A 19,271-nucleotide genomic window follows, 5' to 3' on the forward strand; every position below is an offset into this window, starting at 1 on the left:
TTATTTATATTTTTCGTTTTAAACAGCATGGGTTTAAGAGACAAGTGCGTCAAGCGTGATTGTTTGCACAAAAAGCGAGGTATTTTAGTAGCCTTTGTTGTCAGAAACCGCACGAAAACCGAATATGCACCTTGGGACTGACGGCGGAAATTTATGAAGATAATACGATTTGTTTGAGGAAAAAATGGACTGAGAATTCGCTGATTTCATAAGGAATAGCGTAGGATGTTACCTTGTTTGGCGAAAGCATTGTGGCCAAATATAGCGCGACTGCATTCTGCAATTTGTGGATGAACGATATAAAGTACAGGTTGCAACACTTTCAAGAGAAATATATTCATTGTCCGTTATATTTATCTATTCCTTTTGTTCCACCAGATGTCATAGTGATTTTTGATTGCAATTCTTAAATAAACATCAGATTTAATGCATTCTTAATGGATTTTTACAATAAACACCTGGTGAAATTGTCGCACAAATCATACAAGAAGAATTGCTTAAAATAGCATAAACCCCGTGAGGTGAAACTGACAAAGGCTGGTTATTTAGGTAAATTATTAGTTTCCGTGCTCTCTTATTATTTCCTGTCTGTAACCAAGCCTTTGACGAATTGCGATCGATGAATATTTTCTTTATAGACATGTAATTATTTAAGAGTCAACAAGGCTGAATGCAGTCAGTTTGTCAATATTTGATAATTATTTTCGTACATTTCTATGACTTATTACTTGTAATTCTCACAGTAGAAACTGACATGCTCCTGAGTGACTGCATGTAATTGCGGAATCCTCTGTAAAGCCAGTCGTACTACGACCTCAACTGCTTGCCAAAAGATCCCAACCACGTCTTCCGTAAACAACACTCGGGATTTGATACTAATAATAGTATTTGGACAAGACGATGTCTTGGCATTTTATGTCATACCGCTGTTATATTTAAACTTTTATAGAAACTTTTATGTTGGCAGACATGAACGAAGCAATGAAATAGACAAAAACTTAGTACTTTTATTAACTTATAATTGAAACTTACGTGCACTTATAATACTGTGGCGGTAAAGGTTGCATTTGCTATCAAGACAGAACACATATATTCCAAGGAACATCAAATAACAATTCCCATGTGTTTTACAACAATGTCATTATAGTTTCAATTGTATGCTTACTGAGTGTATTAACAATACGTGAATATTGACAAGAAATGAAGCTCTTTCAGGTATGTTGTAAATAAATGTTGGTTAACTGTATAGGAATATGTGAACTACTTCGATGGTCAATTTGATACATGTGCGTCTTCAGCTATACATGTTTAATTGTATTTCTTTATTTTTTTCTAACAATAAAACAAATTTAAGACAGGGAATATTTTATAATACAGTTCAAACACGTTTCAAGTCTATTTCTATGCAACTATATAATACTTATAATATTAAAAACTTGAAACAATAACTGATGTATTACTATTTCAAAAACTCAATTTATAGTTTGATGTATCTACTACGGGAGCCCCAAATTGTGTATGTTTCAAAAACGGTTTAGCGTCATCTATACTCGGGTGTGTGAAGGTATAACCGATCGGTAGTGCATAGGGTAGCGGGGAACTCGGTGCAGAACCGGCTTTATCCTTTTCAGTCTCGTTTTCGTCACTCTTGGTTTCGGACTCCTCGATTTTGTACGTAATGGGTAGTTGGACGTTCTGGCGGTAGCGGGGTTGCTCCCACGGCCATGGGGGACGTTGCAGGGGCTCCGGATCCGTGTTATCGACGGCTTCCGACAGCCACTCGGGGTGCACGACGAAAAATGATTTCGATTGGAATGAATTCTGAAGAAAAAACTGAGTGTGGGACACCGCATTTTACAACTGACAAACACTTGTGCTAACAGCGCAATATCTTCTTTGTTGCATTGATGTAAACACTGAGCAAACTATTGCTTTTAAGGGCTATCGATACCTATAATCATATCACGGAGCTTGCTCTAATTCATCATGGAAGTTGCTCAGAACGGAACGAGTTCAAAATGTGAACATTACCGCACTGTACAGCACTAAGTATTTTAGGTCCGTGTCGATTATGGGCCATAATGGGTAGAAACGTTGATTTATTTTTATATGCTCGCTATATATTCAGGCCATCATGGTCATACTTACAACATTCAAAAGAAATGTGCACCTTTATTTCGTTCATTTTCAGGTGCCTCATTTAAAAGACACCTTAATGTTTCGCTCGAAAAGCACACCGTGTTTGGAATTTACATACAACCCATGAAAAAGTTTTTGGTGTTAGAAGTACTGGTATTTTACCAATTATCTTTTTCAAAGAAACACAATGAAATAAAGTACCCCGATTATACTTGCTATATTTGTAAAACTACTAAAACATGTGTGCTTTTTATTTAAGCAATACGTACCCCGAACAAGCTGTCTTGGTGGTACTGGTCCTTCAAAATCGGCCGGAGAGCCCTGCAGACAGAAAAACTCATTGTCAAAGCACGGATTAACTTTTTTCAATTTGTATTGACTCTTTATCACTTTTAAGTATCCAGTCGACCAAAGAGATAACGAAGAGATTAATTTAATGACTGTAATCCTCTGCACCGGGAGCGGATTAATGGTTTTAATGAGACAAAGAAAAGATTATTTTCGTAACCAATCCTCTTAGAGTCAACATGTCGGAATCGTCTCTAGAGGCTTTCATTGCTAGTATTATGAATGGAATCCAGTGATTCCTTTGTTACCATTTCATTTTTGGCGAAATACGCGATCTTACCTGTTATACAATGTTGTATATTTTTTATAATAGCATTCTCAATAGAGTAATATCATGACGGTTACCGTATATTAGATAAAGTCGAGTCCCGATGGCCCGAACTCCAATTAACCGGCGAAATTACCTCCAGTCTCGTGAAATTCGAGCCAAGCGGAAAGGTTTGCCATCAGTATTAAGAAATCGGTCCGATACATTAAATTCAGTTCGAGCCAACAAGGAATTTGAGCCAAGCGATTTCGAGCCAACAGGACTCGACTTTAATTGAATGTTTTCATGTTTGCATTTCTGAACCTAATGCAACGAAAGACAGACTTGCACTAAAACCTGAAAACATAATCATATACATGTACAATTAAGCAAAACGTCCGAACTTCTTACAGGTTGTTACAAACGTACGTATCCGTCTTGTGAATAACTATGCAAACATTATAATATGATCTAGAAAACTAGCAAGGATCGGATATCAAAGTTCATTTAAACCCTAGGTCTTTTGTCCATAAGCCTTCCATTGAAAAGCTAAGTAATATATTGTTTGGTGGACTTAATATGACAACTTTAACGTGCTACAGTATATAAAAGAAAGTGTAATAAATAGTTCCGTAATTCGTTTTTTCAGACTAGATTTGGCTCTGATACAAAAGTAAATTGATATGAAATCAGCTATTCAACATGTCTTTTAAAGGGGTAGATGATAAGTTCCCTGGTGTTATACGACTCCTTAACTATTTCATTGTTCAAATGCTATTTAACAGCTGATATCAACAAGGAGAAACATTTATCTGATTACAGCTTTTATTTCATATAAAAACATTAAATTACAAAGAAGACTTTTTATGAGCTAAATCTGTCGGTTGTATCATCCTGGACTGCAGCCATGTAGCTTAGTCACGTTAGGGGTTGCACTATTCACATATCAATTAATTCATGTGTTCTATTTACGTGTGCACATAACTATTATGGACTTGGATATTGTTTTAAAACTAGAAAAGATCGGTGCGTGTGCCTGGTCCTTACACATGTTAATGTACAACGTGAGAATCTACATCAAACACCACTCGGTGACTTCAAATAGACAATAAAATACAACGCCTCTTCCCTATCAATCCAAATTATTCGCAGCGTTTTAGTTGACAGAAAAGTACCTTGAGACTGTTTTTATTGAGCTGAGAGATTGCTATAAATGTAATTTGTTTAATTGTCAAATACCCTGGTAAAAGCAAGTACACGAGTCTATCGGTAAACTGGTCAAATGGTTGCCTAGGGACTGGTGTGCAGAGGAAAAGTTGTATAACGTCTAAATAAGGGAACTGACGAAGTATTAATCGTCACAGCATCTTGTCAGGGCGGGGCATGGTGGTGGTTCTGCAAATCTAGTGCTATGCAACCCTACAATACACAGCACAACACACAGACCTTTTCTGTTCAAGAGGGGTTTGTTCGCGTCTTCCTAAGCTGAAACAAAAATGATATTATCCAACATTTCACCTCGTTGAAAAGTTCCAGTAAGCATCTCCAGTTGTAACACAGTGCATCTTTAAATTTAAATTGTAGTTACTGGCCTTTTTGTTCTTCTACATAAGTATTGTAATAAAAGTAACGACTGCTTATCGAATGGAAATAATGAGCACGGGAATGACGCCCTTATAAACTGCGTAAGACAGAAATCCGTGTTCACTGCGTGAAAAACCCTTATTCAAAGCGTGAGACTGTGACCCCGATTCACTGCGTGAAACAGAAGCTGTAATTCACTGCGTGAGATTATAATCCTGATTCACGGCGTAAAACTCTAATTCACTGCATGAGACTGTTACTTAATTAACCAAGTTGTTTTAACCATGTTTCACCGCGTGGTACAGTAACCCTGATTCACTGCACGGAACTCTTACCCTGATTCACAAAGTGATTTTACCATAATTATTTGGTTAAGACAATAACACTGATTCACTGCGTGAGACAATAATTTTGATTCAATACGGTATGAGACTGTAACCCTGATTCACTGCGTGAGACCGTAACCCTAATTCATTGCATGAGACTATAACCCTGATTCACTGCGAGTGCCAGTAACCCTGATTCACTGCTCGAGACTGTAACCCAGATTCACTGCGTGAGACTGTAGCCCCGATTCACTGCGTAAGGCTGTATCCCAGATTCACTGCGCCAGACTGTAAGCAATATTTACGGCGTGAGACTGTAACCCTTATTCATTAATTGAGACATTAACACTTATTCACTGCGTAAGACAGTAATCATTATTCACTGCTCGAGGCAGTAACCCTGATTCCGTGCTCGAGACTGTAACCCTTATTCACTACGTGAGACTGTTGCCCTTATTTACTGCGTTAGACAGTAACCCCTATTCAACGCGTGAGACAATAACTTATACAATGCCCGAGACTGTAACCCCAATTCACTTCGTGAGACTGTAGCACTTATTTACTGCATGATATTGTAGCCCTTATTTACTGCGTGAGACAGTAACCTTTACTCACTGCGTGTGACAGTAACCCCGATTCACTGCGTGAGACTGTAAACCCAATTCACTGCTTGCGACTGTAACCCTAATTAACTGTGTGAAACTGTAACCCGGAATCACGGCGTGAGACTGTAACCCTAATTCACCGCATGAGACTGTAACCCGAAATCACGGCGTGAGACTGTTACCCTGATCCTCCGCGTGAGATTGTAACCCTTATTCAACGCATGAGACTGTAACCATAGTCACTTCTCGAGACTGTAACCCTGATTTACTGCGTGAGACTGTAACCCTAATTCACTGCATGAGACAGTTACCCGGAATCATGGCGTGAGACTGTAACCCTGATCCTCCGCGTGAGATTTTAACCCTGATTCACCACCCTTAATCACTGCTCGAGACTATAACCCTGATTCACTGCGTGAGACTGCAACCCTGATTCACTGCGTGAGACTGTAACCCTGATCCTCCGCGTGAGATTGTAACCCTTAGTCACTGCGTGAGACTGTAACCCTGATCCTCCGCGTGAGATTGTAACCCTTAGTCACTGCGTGAGACTGTAACCCTGATCCTCCGCGTGAGATTGTAACCCTTATTCACTGGTCGAGACTTTAATCCTGATCCACCGCGTGAGACTGTAACCCCGATTCACTGCGTGAGACAGTAACCCTGATCCACCGCGTGAGACTGTAACCCTGATTCACTGCGTGAGACTGTAACCCCGATTCACTGCGTGAGACAGTAACCCTGATCCACCGCGTGAGACTGTAACCCTGATTCACTGCGTGAGACAGTAACCCTGATCCACCGCGTGAAACTGTAACCCTGATCCACCGCGTGAGACTGTAACCCCGATTCACTGCGTGAGACAGTAACCCTGATTCACCGGGTGAGACTGTATCCCTGATTTACTGCGTGAGACTGTAACCCTGATTCACTGCGTGAGATTGTAACCCTCATTCATCGCTCGAGACTGTAACCCCAATTCACTGCGTGAGACTGTAACCCCGATTCACTGCGTGAGATTGTAACCCTCATTCATCGCTCGAGACTGTAACCCCGATTCACTGCGTGAGACTGTAACCCCGATTCACGGCGCGAGACAGTAACCCTGATCCACCGCGTGAGACTGTAACCCTGATTCACTGCGTGATACTGTAACCCTGATTCAGTGCGTGATACAGTAACCCTGATTCACTGCGTGAGACTGTAACCCTGATTCACTGCGTGAGACTGTAACCCCGATTCACTACGCCAGACTGAAACCCCGATTCACGGCGTGAGACTGTAACCCCAATTCACTACGCCAGACTGTAACCCTGATTCACTGCGTCAGACAGTAACCCTTATTCACTATGTGAGAATGTAACCCCGATTCACTGCGTGAGACTGTAACCCTGATTCACTGCGTGAGACAGTTACCCTTATTCACTGTGTGAGACAGTTACCCTTTTTCACTGTGTGAGAATGTAACCCCAATTCAGTACGCCAGACTGTAACCCCAATCACGGCGTGAGACAGCAACCCCGATTCACTACGCCAATTTGTAACCCCGATTCACGGCATGAGACTTTACCACTGATTTATTGTGTGGAACTGTGCCCGTGATTTTATTTCAACATCATTAATTCATTAATACATTAATAGATACATTTAATACCAGGCTAAATAAACTGGCACCGGATTTTCAAACTCAAACATTTTTTTTATAAAATCAAAAAAAAAATCTTATAATTCCTCACTAAAAATTATAATACCGAATATGTGAAAAAATATTGAAAAATATATTTGATTTTTAAAAAAAATGTTTGAGTTTGAAAATCCGGAGCCAGTGGCTAAATATTATTATTTGTACAGGAAAACATTTCAATTCAACACGACATCGACACGACCGCTGCACTGATATAATTAATTGGTCGTTTTTAGAAGTAAAATCAATATGGATTGTGAATTTAATTCATTTAATGTCACTTGTGAGGTATTGAACGGATTTTTCGCTCACTCTGAAATCCAAACAATTTGTAATGCGTTAAATACAGTATACCATACATGTTGAAATTTAAATTTCATTCTCGATTTATTTTAATCCTACAGGACGTGTACAATTTGTTTTTACATGTTTAACAAGTTTGCCCTTTAAATTGCTGTTCTATTTTGTAATATCTTATTGCAATTTTTAAATTTGTTGCGTTTCAAATGCATTTATAAAGCAAACAAATAAAATATATATTGACATCAGCATTTATTATATCTCTCAAAATATCGTTATCTTGTTTTAAAGTATTCACCTCATTATAAATTGGTTACAAAAGTCCCAAACTGCACTTACTCTTTATCCGTGTCTATTTTATCCTCCGACATGATCACTTATATATTCCCACTGTAAGACAATAGCTCGTTGATTAAATAACTCCCAAGCAGCGATTGAATTACATGTGGCTTATTCTACCCGCTTAAGCGACAACGCTGGAGACGAATGCTTAAACCTTGCGGTCTGTTGGCTACCTAACAACTTAAATACTAATCGTTCATTCTTGGTTGGGCTTAGTCTGCCACTGCGGAATGATTGGTTGCAATAAAACCACACTGCCGTCGGCATGGGTTAGTTAAGTATTTAAATATATGATAGTTCACCCTTTGTTTTATGTACAAATGTATGCATCAGTATCCAAAAATGGAAACTATTGCATTGGTAATAACTTTTAAATTGCAACTCTTGGCAATGTCTCTGACAATTTCGTATGTCTATAATGGACAGTACCGAACGATGCATGCATGCATACTTGATTGAAATTGAGTCGCAGCTGTAATATGTATAGTGATTATGTAAATAATTTACTTTGTTAAACGATCATAAAGAGAAGTATAATTATAACACATATATATTTTGTCTGGGGCCCGTATTCACGTGGACCATGATCTGATAGGTTACCATACTTGTCAATTTCAAGTAATTCCATCTGTTATCAGAACAACAATTATACCAAATTACCTATTATAACATGATTGACACGCGAACTAGTGTGTCAGGAAGTTCTTCTAAGAGATATAACCGTCTTTCTCTGTGTTAAGTTTCAGTAGCAAAAGGTGAATGTCGATATTTTTAGAAAATATACAAATTAAAAAAAAAATGCTTTCCTTACCTTAACTTTGACGTGTTCATACTGCCGTCTGAATAACAGGGGGATGCGGACGTCCTGCACTTCACCATGCTGTTGTCGCTGTAGTTAGGACCGCTTCGTCCGGTCCCGCCAAGTGGCTGGCGCCAGTGTTTACCTGTATACGCTACAATGTCCTCCCATCGCTTACAGTCACGCATGAATTCAAAGTAATGCCTGTACGTTACCCCACTGAAAGTGTCGTTAACATCGATGTCTCGAGAGCGAACAGTATTACTGACATTATATCCCAAACTACCGACAGGACGATGTTGTTCATCCGGAGAGAACCTTCTGCAACTTGAGAATGGTGTTTGATCCTCCCAGCCTGGTGCTGGCGGCTGTCTGGTAGCTAGAGCGTGATCCCTCTCACAGTTACACAGCTGTAAGCCCAGCTCACAGTACGGGTTCGGGTGTTCGCTCACAAAGCCACTGCGCCTATACATAGAGCAGTTTTTTGTATTATAGCGTAAAATATATAACGATTGGAGTTTATGTCTGTTTTCTTAATACAATGTATACAAAGTTACATTTTTTTGACAATACATATAAATAACGCAACGTTGTTGCTACGGTTTAAACGTGACGCTTGGAAATCAAATGACGTCATACGTCATGCCTGTGGTAGATGTGGTGTTGACTCATAGTCATAGTTAAAATATTAACCATAAGCGTTATAAAGAGGTTTATTTGCAACCAACATCATGATTGGTCAAATCCTTATCGGTGCGTAAATCAATGCGCCGTTTAAGTTATGCGGCTCAATAAAAGTTAAGGTTGCCGTTAACTTACGCCAGTGTTAAATCCTAAATAACCTGTCAGATCCCAGCCTCCTGTCCCGTAACGAAGCTTTCAATCCCATCATTCCGCATCCATCAACACCCTCATTAGCTTTAAAGTTCAAACCTTACAGTAACAACGCCTCTTCTCGGATATAACGATGTCTCAATTGTCTTCTATCCATCAGTCTTGCCTGCTAAAGGTTATACAGCCATCGGATTACATATAAGGAACCTTTTATAAAGAACGGTGGAAACAATTATCGGTAGTATTTTTTATATGTGAACAGAACGTTTGTGAATACAAAACTGAAGTGTCAACCTTCCTTAATGAGCTTGTCATTTTCGTCTGGTAATGATTCAGTGTCTGGCTATATGTAATACAGATTCTCAGAAAATGGTATTTAGCCGCGCTCAAAGACACTTTAATCTTATATACTGTAAGCTTAGGTACCGCCTGGTTTGTCGTTCAGTAAGATTCCATCAGTTTACGCCGTTAGTCAACATGGCCATATTCTTGGTACAGTCGTCTGCATGTAGCGGTGTTAAACAAAAAAGTAACTTGCCGACCAATTTCTTATATTTAAAGGACTTGTGACACTAAATAAGCACTTTGTATCTCTTGTTCAATTTATTTCTACAATTTCGTTCGTACCTGTTTGAACATTTTCACACGATTTTGTTATATTTGTTTAAGTAAAGACTATTTTAACACCATTATGCTGGTGTCTTGACGAACAATATTCGGACGTTAATGTTGGAAATCTTGCTTTGTTCAGGTATTCGACCCGTAAAGGCTAGCTTTTCTTGAGGTGTTTGGAAACGCATTACAATATGCGAGTACTCCTTATATTGTTATAGTATTTCAAATAATTGTACATTACGATTAACAATTAACAGTATTTTTTTTGATAAAAAATATTTCTATGAAGATAACACATTAAGGCACATATATAGTTTTCAATGTGGTCTTCAACTATGACAAACCAGAGATCATAACTGTATGGTCCATCCTAACCAAGTAGACATCTATACAAGTACTTGCAAATGTGTAGTCAACGTCAGCTAGCATTCTACTGTTTTCTTGCACTTGAAAAACCATTTTTGACACTTAAGTACAAATGTTTTGCCGTCGTTGGCAGATGCCGGGGCTCAAAAGGTTGTTTTGAACTGTTTTGATATGCGATCAATGTTATGATTGACGAGGATGATTTTTGCTCTAGTAGTAATAAACTGATGACTGCTTAAGAGTTAAAACAGGCAAGCAGTTAGATACCATCGGCATCACGAGATCCAGGTTATACGAACATCATCATTATAATTGAATTAATTAACTTTTGCTGCCAGATGCGATGCGCACAGCCAATATGCGGTAACTCATAACTCTTGACGTAATGATCTTGCAGTTATCCCCCTTTAAGAATGCGGTCGTTTATTCAGTTCTTCTTAACACCACCATTTGGTGTATCTAACACCACCATTTGGTGTATCTTCCGGTTTGTTCAATACAATCTTGGGTCATCGCATCCTGTTAGAGTTGACTCACATTCAAGTGCTGTTGGGAACTTGAGCAGTCAGAGCCCGCGGGATGGCAGGACAAGAATGAGATGACAATTCCGCAATTCATTACTTAAATTAACACCAGAAGTAACATCACTTTTAAACGTAAAATTAAAACATTTATGGCAACAATACATTTAACATATCGCAAATTAACACTTTCTAAAATGTTGATTTATATTTTACGGGACCTGCTGACCCAATACAAACAATAGCAAGATCGACACTTTTTATATATTGTTATGCGATGCATTGCGATCCCAACATATCCGAAGATGTTGCGTTCATCGGATGATTACCGCAATTGCCGACAGGCAGTTCATTTAAGGAATGAAGGTTGCGTTGTAAATATTAGGCCATGACCCGTGTGCCTCAGACCCATCGTACGATATTTGGTTACTGGGGACGCAGTTTCCCCTGTGTAATTATATGCCTGTTAAACAATGTATTCATTTCCCCCATTGTTATGGTTTCCTTATGTTTAGTTCTGATTTTTATATATGTCCACCTAGAATTTATCTGATCATTATTGACAGTTTTAACCGAAAATAGATATTTTTGTTTCAACTGCTAGACGCTGTACCTCTAAATCTTAAAATATTGTTTTTCTAAGACCACTAGAGCCAAATTAAAAAGTTAAATGTCTTAAAGATGCACTATGACTCCCAAATGAGATTTACCATATATAATACGATTGGTTTAATTTACCAAAAATGATTGATAAATGTCGAAAACAATGGTTTAATTTGAAAGAAATGCGCAGAAAACACGGATTTTCTACCTTATGAGACGATAGTAGATCACAGTAAATCTTTAAGCATTCACCAATCATTTAATATTTTTTGCGTTTTCAGCTATTACACACACGGTTATAAACTTGTTATTAGTAATAGATATCTTCCATAAATGCATTATTTAGTAGTAGTTGAATGTTTATCACTCAAAATCAATATTTGTTATATATGTGTATGTAATGATTTTGAATAAGAGTGTCACTTTAACGAATTGCAACGTAAATAACGACAAACAGTATTGATACGTTTACATTTAATCATGTACAACGTTTGTAGTAATGAAAACAAACAAACTATACTCCGTTCTTTCTTTGTAACACATACAAGTATGTAGAATACTCACAGATGTATCAACTGCAACGGAAGTATGAAAGTAACGTGACAAAATAGTATCACTACATGTCACCAAAACATCACTAACATGTTATGTCACCAAAACATCACTAACATGTTATGTTACCAAAACATCACTAACGTGTTATGTTACCAAAATATCATTAACATGTTATGTCACCAAAACATCACTAACATGTTATGTCACCAAAACATCACTAACATGTTACGCTACCAAAACATCACTAACATGTTATGTTACCAAAATATCATTAACATGTTACCAAAATAGCATTAACATGTTAAGTCACCAAAACATCACTAACATGTTATGTTACCAAAATATCATTAACATGTTACGCTACCAAAACATCACTAACATGCTATGTTACCAAAATATCATTAACATGTTACCAAAATATCATTAACATGTTAAGTCACCAAAACATCACTAACATGTTATATTACCAAAATATCATTAACATTTTACCAAAATATCATTAACATGCTATGTCACCAAAACATCACTAACATGTTATGTTACCAAGATATCATTAACATGTTACCAAAATATCATTAACATGTTATGTTACCAAAACATCATTAACATGCTATGTCGCCAAAACATCACTAACATGTTATGCTACCAAAATATCATTAACATGTTACCAAAATATCATTAACATGTTATGTTACCAAAATATCATTAACATGTTACCAAAATATAATTAACATGTTATGTTACCAAAACAGTACTTACATGTTATGTTACCAAAATATCATTAACATGTTACCAAAACATCACTTACATGTTTTGAGCAAGCAGATTGTCAGAGACTGTGTGAAAAAAAAAAAAAAAAGAAAAAAAAAGAAGAAGTATTAACAAATTAAGAATGTCTTGGGGTCCTTTAATAATAATAATTATAACGTTCTTTTATATCTATATTTTGATTTATCAACATATTTTAAGCGTAACATAAAATTCTAACAGCTCTTTAGTTTTAAATCGCACTTTTTAAGAACAAGATATACCAACACTTGTCAAATCCTTTTAAGCAAATATTTGATTCAGCCCTAATCTGCTTTAACAATGTAGCTTAATAATGCATATGTTACTTGTTGTTGACTTTGATTTATACACTTGCAACAAGACAACTATTCTTGAAGATGTGAGTTATTTTACAAACACATTCATATGAGCATATTTGAAGTTTCTGGTTCTTAAAATACAGAGTATGAAACACTGATGGACCTCGCTCAGCAAAACTAGAGTGCCCCCTTTAGTTTAAAGGTCGACAATGCAATGTTCTAGATACTGTTTTTTACTATAGCAGCAAAGTCATATAATAAGATGTAATCCAAAATAAAAACAGCCTCAACATTAAAATGGTTCTATTACTGTTTTTCTCTAATTTCTTGAATAGAACGAAATATACTATATCTATGTTTGTCTGATTGAGGTTTTAGGCATATGATAAAGTCTACCAGTAGATAATTAACAGATATTTATTGAATCCAAATAAATGTTTGGGCATTACGCGTCTGTTCTGCCAGTGGGCGATTTTATTACATTTATTTATTTCATATTTCTTTTTGCACAAGTTGTGTATTGTTGGGTCTCTTATTGTTGCCGTCGCTTGTCCCTATACGGCGTTAAACATTGTAATACAAATGATGTACGCATTGTTAGTCCTATAGCAATTAAAATAAATGTTTAAGAATCCACTAATTTTAATGAAACTGATGGCTTTACTTAATGAACACGCAGCAAATGTCTCCCAGGGGTATTATGTCACATCATCTACTTATTCCTGATATCGAGCCATTAAAGGAATACTCGCCTTGAGCACTCGGCGGGGTTTTAAAACACCATCTTCTACAAAAACTAATAAACAACCGCTTCAGAGATTTTCTAACTTGCTTGTTCACCACCCCATAAATAATGGGGTTCGTAGCATGTCCGATAAGAAAAAGATGCCGAAGAATAAGTGAATTAGTCATTCCAAATATATCTAACCAAAATGGCATCCAGGTAATGAAATATATAACGGTGCACAGGAATAGCATTTTGGCTGTTCGTCGGTGGTAATAACGCTTCTTTCTATTTTTTTCAATGGTTCCAAACGTAAATGTCAATTTTGATTTCCTGTTTGCAGGCGAGGTACATATACCATTTGACAGTAACGTAACTTGTGTGTCTGTTTTAACAATGTTGACATTGTTCTGGAATGTTACTCTTTGGTCCGCTCGTTTGGTGTCCAATTTGTTGTCAATAGAAGGTTCTTCGTCTGATTCATCGGTTATATCTTTGTTCTGATCATTTATTTCTGGAATATTGTGACACTGCGAGTAATGCATGTCATCGGCTTTAATAGATTGAGCAACACGTTTTTCAGACTCCTGAGTATCCTGATTCAGCGTTTCATCATGTAACTTAGTTTCTTGTAATTGAACCTCAATCGATCTATCAACAAACAAGTCATCGTTTGCGTCCGGTGTGCACGAGAAGCTGTCGTCTTCTATATTTGTCTGGGTCTTTTCCACATCATTAGTCGCGCCACATGTTGAACTTTGACGTTCTACCGTCGTGGAACTAGTTCGGCGTTTCGTAAGATTTTCTCTTACAACAGTTTTCTGCCATAATACCACATATATTATCGTGTAGAGAACCACAATTAGAATAAGTTCTAAGAAGAATAATCCCATCTGGACGACCTGGTACAATTTGACTAACGTTTCGCCCATTACGGAGAAAGTAAAGTGACAGAACTTGACGGCGGTTTGGTCGTGGGGGAAATGACAGGGTACGTCTTGAACATCCTGATCACTGACGACCGCAAACACGCCGATAGCTGGGCATGAAATCAACAAGCTTACAACCATGATACAAAACACGCCATGGTTTATGGTACTGACGCTTAGACGTGTTCCAATGCGACACACCGCGATGTAGCGTTCCGACGCAATGGCCACAAGTGTGACGTTAGAAGCGAGGACTGAAAAATGTCGTACAACTTCAAATGCTCTGCAGACGATATCGGAGGTCACCAAATGGTACTCGTACACAATTGTATAAGGCATCACAAATATACACACCAACAAGTCTAAGAACGCTAACACTTTAATGAAAGTGTTGCTTGCCTTCCTTTCCTTCCTACGGAAATAAATGATGAGAACCGGAATGTTGCCCGATATGCCGACGGCGGCCAGGAGCGTCACCATGACTGTCACGAGCAGGTACTCCAAACCCAGTGGCTGAAACGCCAACAAATTCTCTGCACTTTTGTTTGATATCTCGGAATAATTTTCCTGTCCAAACCGATAGTCCCTCGAATCCATCTTGTTTACTTAAAGTTATTTTACTGGAAAATACATTATCCGACAAAAGTGATGTTATTCTAAATTACGTTTGTCTCTTTTCTTATAAGTCGTATATCATACATGAGAATATTACAAAATTCATTTGCGATTGTTTATGCCATAGCTTAATCCACATTTAAAGGTACCGAAATACTACCCATCATAACAAATAGCTGCAGTCTTAAATACAAGTAAATGATGTTTAATAGTCTCCAGCTTCGCCCGACTTCATCAAATTAAACATAACTTTGACGTTTAACACCAGCTCCGGAAAAAGACACCGTCAGGAGCAGTTGTTACGCACGGTGTTATTGTAAAACCGGCCAATACATTGTATCCCGTTGAAGCATGTGCGGAGTGAAGAGACGGTCAGCACTGTCAAGCCGATGTCGCCGCAGGAAACTAGACTATCGTCCTCAGCAATGCGCAGCTGTCTATAACAATTATTGATCAATTAGAGACAATGCAAACCAGAGTTAATGCAATGATATTTATAGGAAATCGTGTACTCATGAACGGTACTTACATTGATTTAGTTAATTTAACACAAAACTGCTTAACTTCACCCTTTCTAATGGATATCTTGCAAGCCTATTATTTTAATGAGAATCTAGCAAGTGGGTTTTAATGGCTACAAATACTCATTTGGACGCCTCTACTTTTGTGTACTATTCTCTAAATCATACCAATGCGTATTCATGGAAAGGGCATGGAGCTATTGGCCGTAGCCAAGCCTGATAACCACAATCGTTCTCCCTCGAGATCCACCGCATATGTCGTCTGCAAGACAGGATATCCAAATGTGATTGCGTGACATGCTTTTTGTTTAGGAACAAAATATAATACATTTGTCTTTATTGTGTTAACTTTATTATTTATGACCACAAGTTTGATATCAATTGTACATCCACGATGCATGGCATTGAATTATATTTATAGCTCATGTCCTCTAATTTATTTAAAGCCATATTTGAAGTATTCGAACATTGTACAGCAATGGAAACTACATGTACAAGCCTTGTAGCCAAACATTAACGGCCTAACAGACACTTAACGAGAGAAACGCAGAGATGATCAACACCCTTGAACGAGAGAAACACAGAGAGGATCAACACCCTTGAACGAGAGAAACACAGAGAGGATCAACACCCTTGAACGAGAGAAACACAGAGAGGATCAACACCCTTGAACGAGAGAAACACAGAGATGATCAACACCCTTGAACGAGAGAAACACAGAGATGATCAACACCCTTGAACGAGAGAAACACAGAGATGATCAACATCCTTGAACGAGAGAAACACAGAGATGATCAGCACCCTTGAACGAGAGAAACACAGAGAGGATCAGCACCCTTGAACGAGAGAAACACAGAGAGGATCAGCACCCTTGAACGAGAGAAATACAGAGAGGATCAGCACCCTTGAACGAGAGAAACACAGAGATGATCAGCACCCTTGAACGAGAGAAACACAGAGAGGATCAACACCCTTGAACGAGAGAAACACAGAGAGGATCAACACCCTTGAACGAGAGAAACACAGAGAGGATCAGCACCCTTGAACGAGAGAAACACATAGAGGATCAGCACCCTTGAACGAGGGAAACACAGAGATGATCAGCACCCTTGAACGAGAGAAACACAGAGATGATCAACACCCTTGAACGAGAGAAACACAGACAGGATCAGCACCCTTGAACGAGAGAAACACAGAGAGGATCAACACCCTTGAACGAAAGAAACACAGAGAGGATCAACACCCTTGAACGAGGGAAACACAAAGATAATCAGCACCCTTGAACGAGAGAAACACAGAGATGATCAGCACCCTTGAACGAGAGAAACACAGAGAGGATCAGCACCCTTGAACGAGAGAAACACAGAGAGGATCAGCCCCCTTGAACGAGAGAAACACAGAGAGGATCAACACCTTTGAACGAGAGAAACACAGAGATGATCAGCACCCTTGAACGAGAGATACACAGAGACGATCAGCACCCTTGAACGAGAGAAACACAAAACTAAATAACAAATGAACGGAAGACTATCCAGTCTTTAGTAAAACCGACTTAGTTTGCTCTCTACTTCATTTAGGGTAACTCGGTGTACCTCTGATCGATGCAACTTTTATCATTTAAAAAAAGCCTAGACATAATTAATTATGTCTTAATTAAAACAACATCGAAGAAGAAAGTGAAGGACACACAGATTTTTACTCAACATATGCAAGATGAAACCATTGTCAATTTAACGTAGAAGTAAGTAGCATATAAAACCACATAAAACACCCACACCGTACTTGACACACTTAAATGCAAACATTTAAACAAATGAAAGGGATTACTTAACTGGAATGCCTTTATTTTGAAATGATCTAGTCAAATGCTTGTCCTGGATTCGTACATATATGAGCAACGAAAGAGTGTTACTATTAACTTAATTATTTGTGTGGATATTCGTGGCTATATAGTCTCAGCAACGTTACAGAAATGTTGTGATAGTTGCAATCAATAAGTGATTTATCATTGATACATGGCGGCTTGTGTTTGGATACGATGTCAATTATATTTAAGATTTGTTTGTCATGTCCCTCGCGTCAATCAATCTTGGAAGTGCTGAACGAAGTGTTTTCTATTCGGCCTCTTCATATCTGTTATTCAGTGAGTTATCATCACCAACTTCCTAATTTATGACCAAACCCCCGTGTAAACGATGCTGGTATTACGATAATAGCCCATATCAATATAGTATAAACTAATTGTGACCAGTATTATCGATTGAGAACAGTGATAAATTGTAAAGTAATATATACTTGCAAGTTTGCTCCACTGTAAGTATTTCCATGAATTTTGCTGTTACTGCACACAAAACAACTATGTATATTCAAACGACAAAAAAAATACAACAGCTATGTCAAAAATTCAATTGAACAATCGATTTGAGAGGTCATTTTATTCTGAGTAAAGCTCTTAAGAAACTATGTCCTTTGTCAAACCATACACTTTTTGTTCATTCCGTATTGTTTCAGCAAGTGTCTTCCTGATGGTTTCTCCACCTGCCAGCGCCTATATTAAGTACGTATTGAGTATCGGTTTCGGAAACACTTATTAGAAAGAATGTGAGCGGGAGAAAAACGTTTTGTATCAGTTGACCTTTTTTTTTAGTTTTGTTGGTCAGTTTGTCGCACTAAAGTTGAGACGTTTTATCACACTCTTTAGTCAATATTTCGTTTCAAGAACTCCAATATAGGAGAGACATAATAAATAATAGATACAACGCTCAATCTTCTGTCTGCTAAATAGATAACGTATTGTTTTACCTCAGACATCAATTCCTCTCGTGTCCTTGTGCGTTCTATTGCACTCTAGACTATGTCTTTGATTATTGTTAGTTTAATGCTTTGAACAATACGTTTCCTCGACCACTCAGGCAATTCCCAGTCAGAAACAAGAGGATTTCTTAGAATTCTGTAAACTTTCCAAATCAATATGTCAAAGATTCCGCGGCAAGAGATTGATCACCGACTTTATCTCAATGACAATGTCCGATTTAAAGTGTCGACGTCTGGACAATACAAAGACAAATGTCAACATATCCAGTATAAAGTTGCAGCAGTTTTTACCAGTGGTATCTTAAACTGCTGCGTTCGATTACCAATAGAAAATGGTGTGCAGATTCCCATTACATTGAAGTATCCACTCATTCCACATAATCGAAAAAGTAAAAAACATTATCGCCTGGTATCATTTACAAGACCAGAATAAATCATTTCAATTCGATATAAGTCCGTTCGTTTTTTCCATAGATAGTGGATGGCGTTGAGCTTAAGATAAGTCTCGTACTTAAACTTTATTTATTTTACATCGCCAGTTAAATACGTTATATTTACTTAAGCTAAGTTACTCTCGTCGGGCAAGTGTTGCGCGAGAGTGTGGTCTTGTGGTTTAAGGGAAACCGGAGAACCCGGATAAAACCCACCTCTTCGACTTTGTGAACACCAACCAAACTCACATGCGCCAAGGCCAGGGATCGAACCCGGGTCG

General features: G+C 37.9%; 2 protein-coding genes across 3 annotated transcripts; both read right to left on the minus strand.

Annotated features, from left to right (window-relative positions):
• Positions 1–993: 993 nt before the first annotated feature.
• Positions 994–7,758, minus strand: LOC128232518 (uncharacterized). 2 transcript variants are annotated; one of them, XM_052946103.1, is made up of 4 exons: positions 7,573–7,758; positions 4,181–4,219; positions 2,409–2,460; positions 994–1,821 (listed from the first exon to the last, which is right to left on the minus strand). In XM_052946103.1, the coding sequence occupies exons 1-4, from the start codon at positions 7,602–7,604 to the stop codon at positions 1,465–1,467; spliced, it is 480 nt and encodes a 159-aa protein (XP_052802063.1). In that variant the 5' UTR covers positions 7,605–7,758; the 3' UTR covers positions 994–1,464. The 2 variants fall into 2 exon arrangements, with proteins under 2 accessions (XP_052802063.1, XP_052802064.1); XM_052946104.1 differs by lacking the exon at positions 4,181–4,219 and having other exon boundaries at positions 7,573–7,756.
• Positions 7,759–11,855: 4,097 nt separating this feature from the next.
• Positions 11,856–18,253, minus strand: LOC128230323 (uncharacterized). Its single transcript, XM_052942504.1, has 3 exons — positions 18,041–18,253; positions 15,914–16,007; positions 11,856–15,661 (listed from the first exon to the last, which is right to left on the minus strand). The coding sequence occupies exon 3, from the start codon at positions 15,204–15,206 to the stop codon at positions 13,665–13,667; it is 1,542 nt and encodes a 513-aa protein (XP_052798464.1). The 5' UTR covers positions 15,207–15,661; positions 15,914–16,007; positions 18,041–18,253; the 3' UTR covers positions 11,856–13,664.
• Between the last annotated feature and the right edge of the window lie 1,018 nt (positions 18,254–19,271).

This window comes from Mya arenaria, chromosome 4 (genome assembly GCF_026914265.1).
Source record: "Mya arenaria isolate MELC-2E11 chromosome 4, ASM2691426v1".
NCBI classification, from domain to species: domain Eukaryota; kingdom Metazoa; phylum Mollusca; class Bivalvia; order Myida; family Myidae; genus Mya; species Mya arenaria.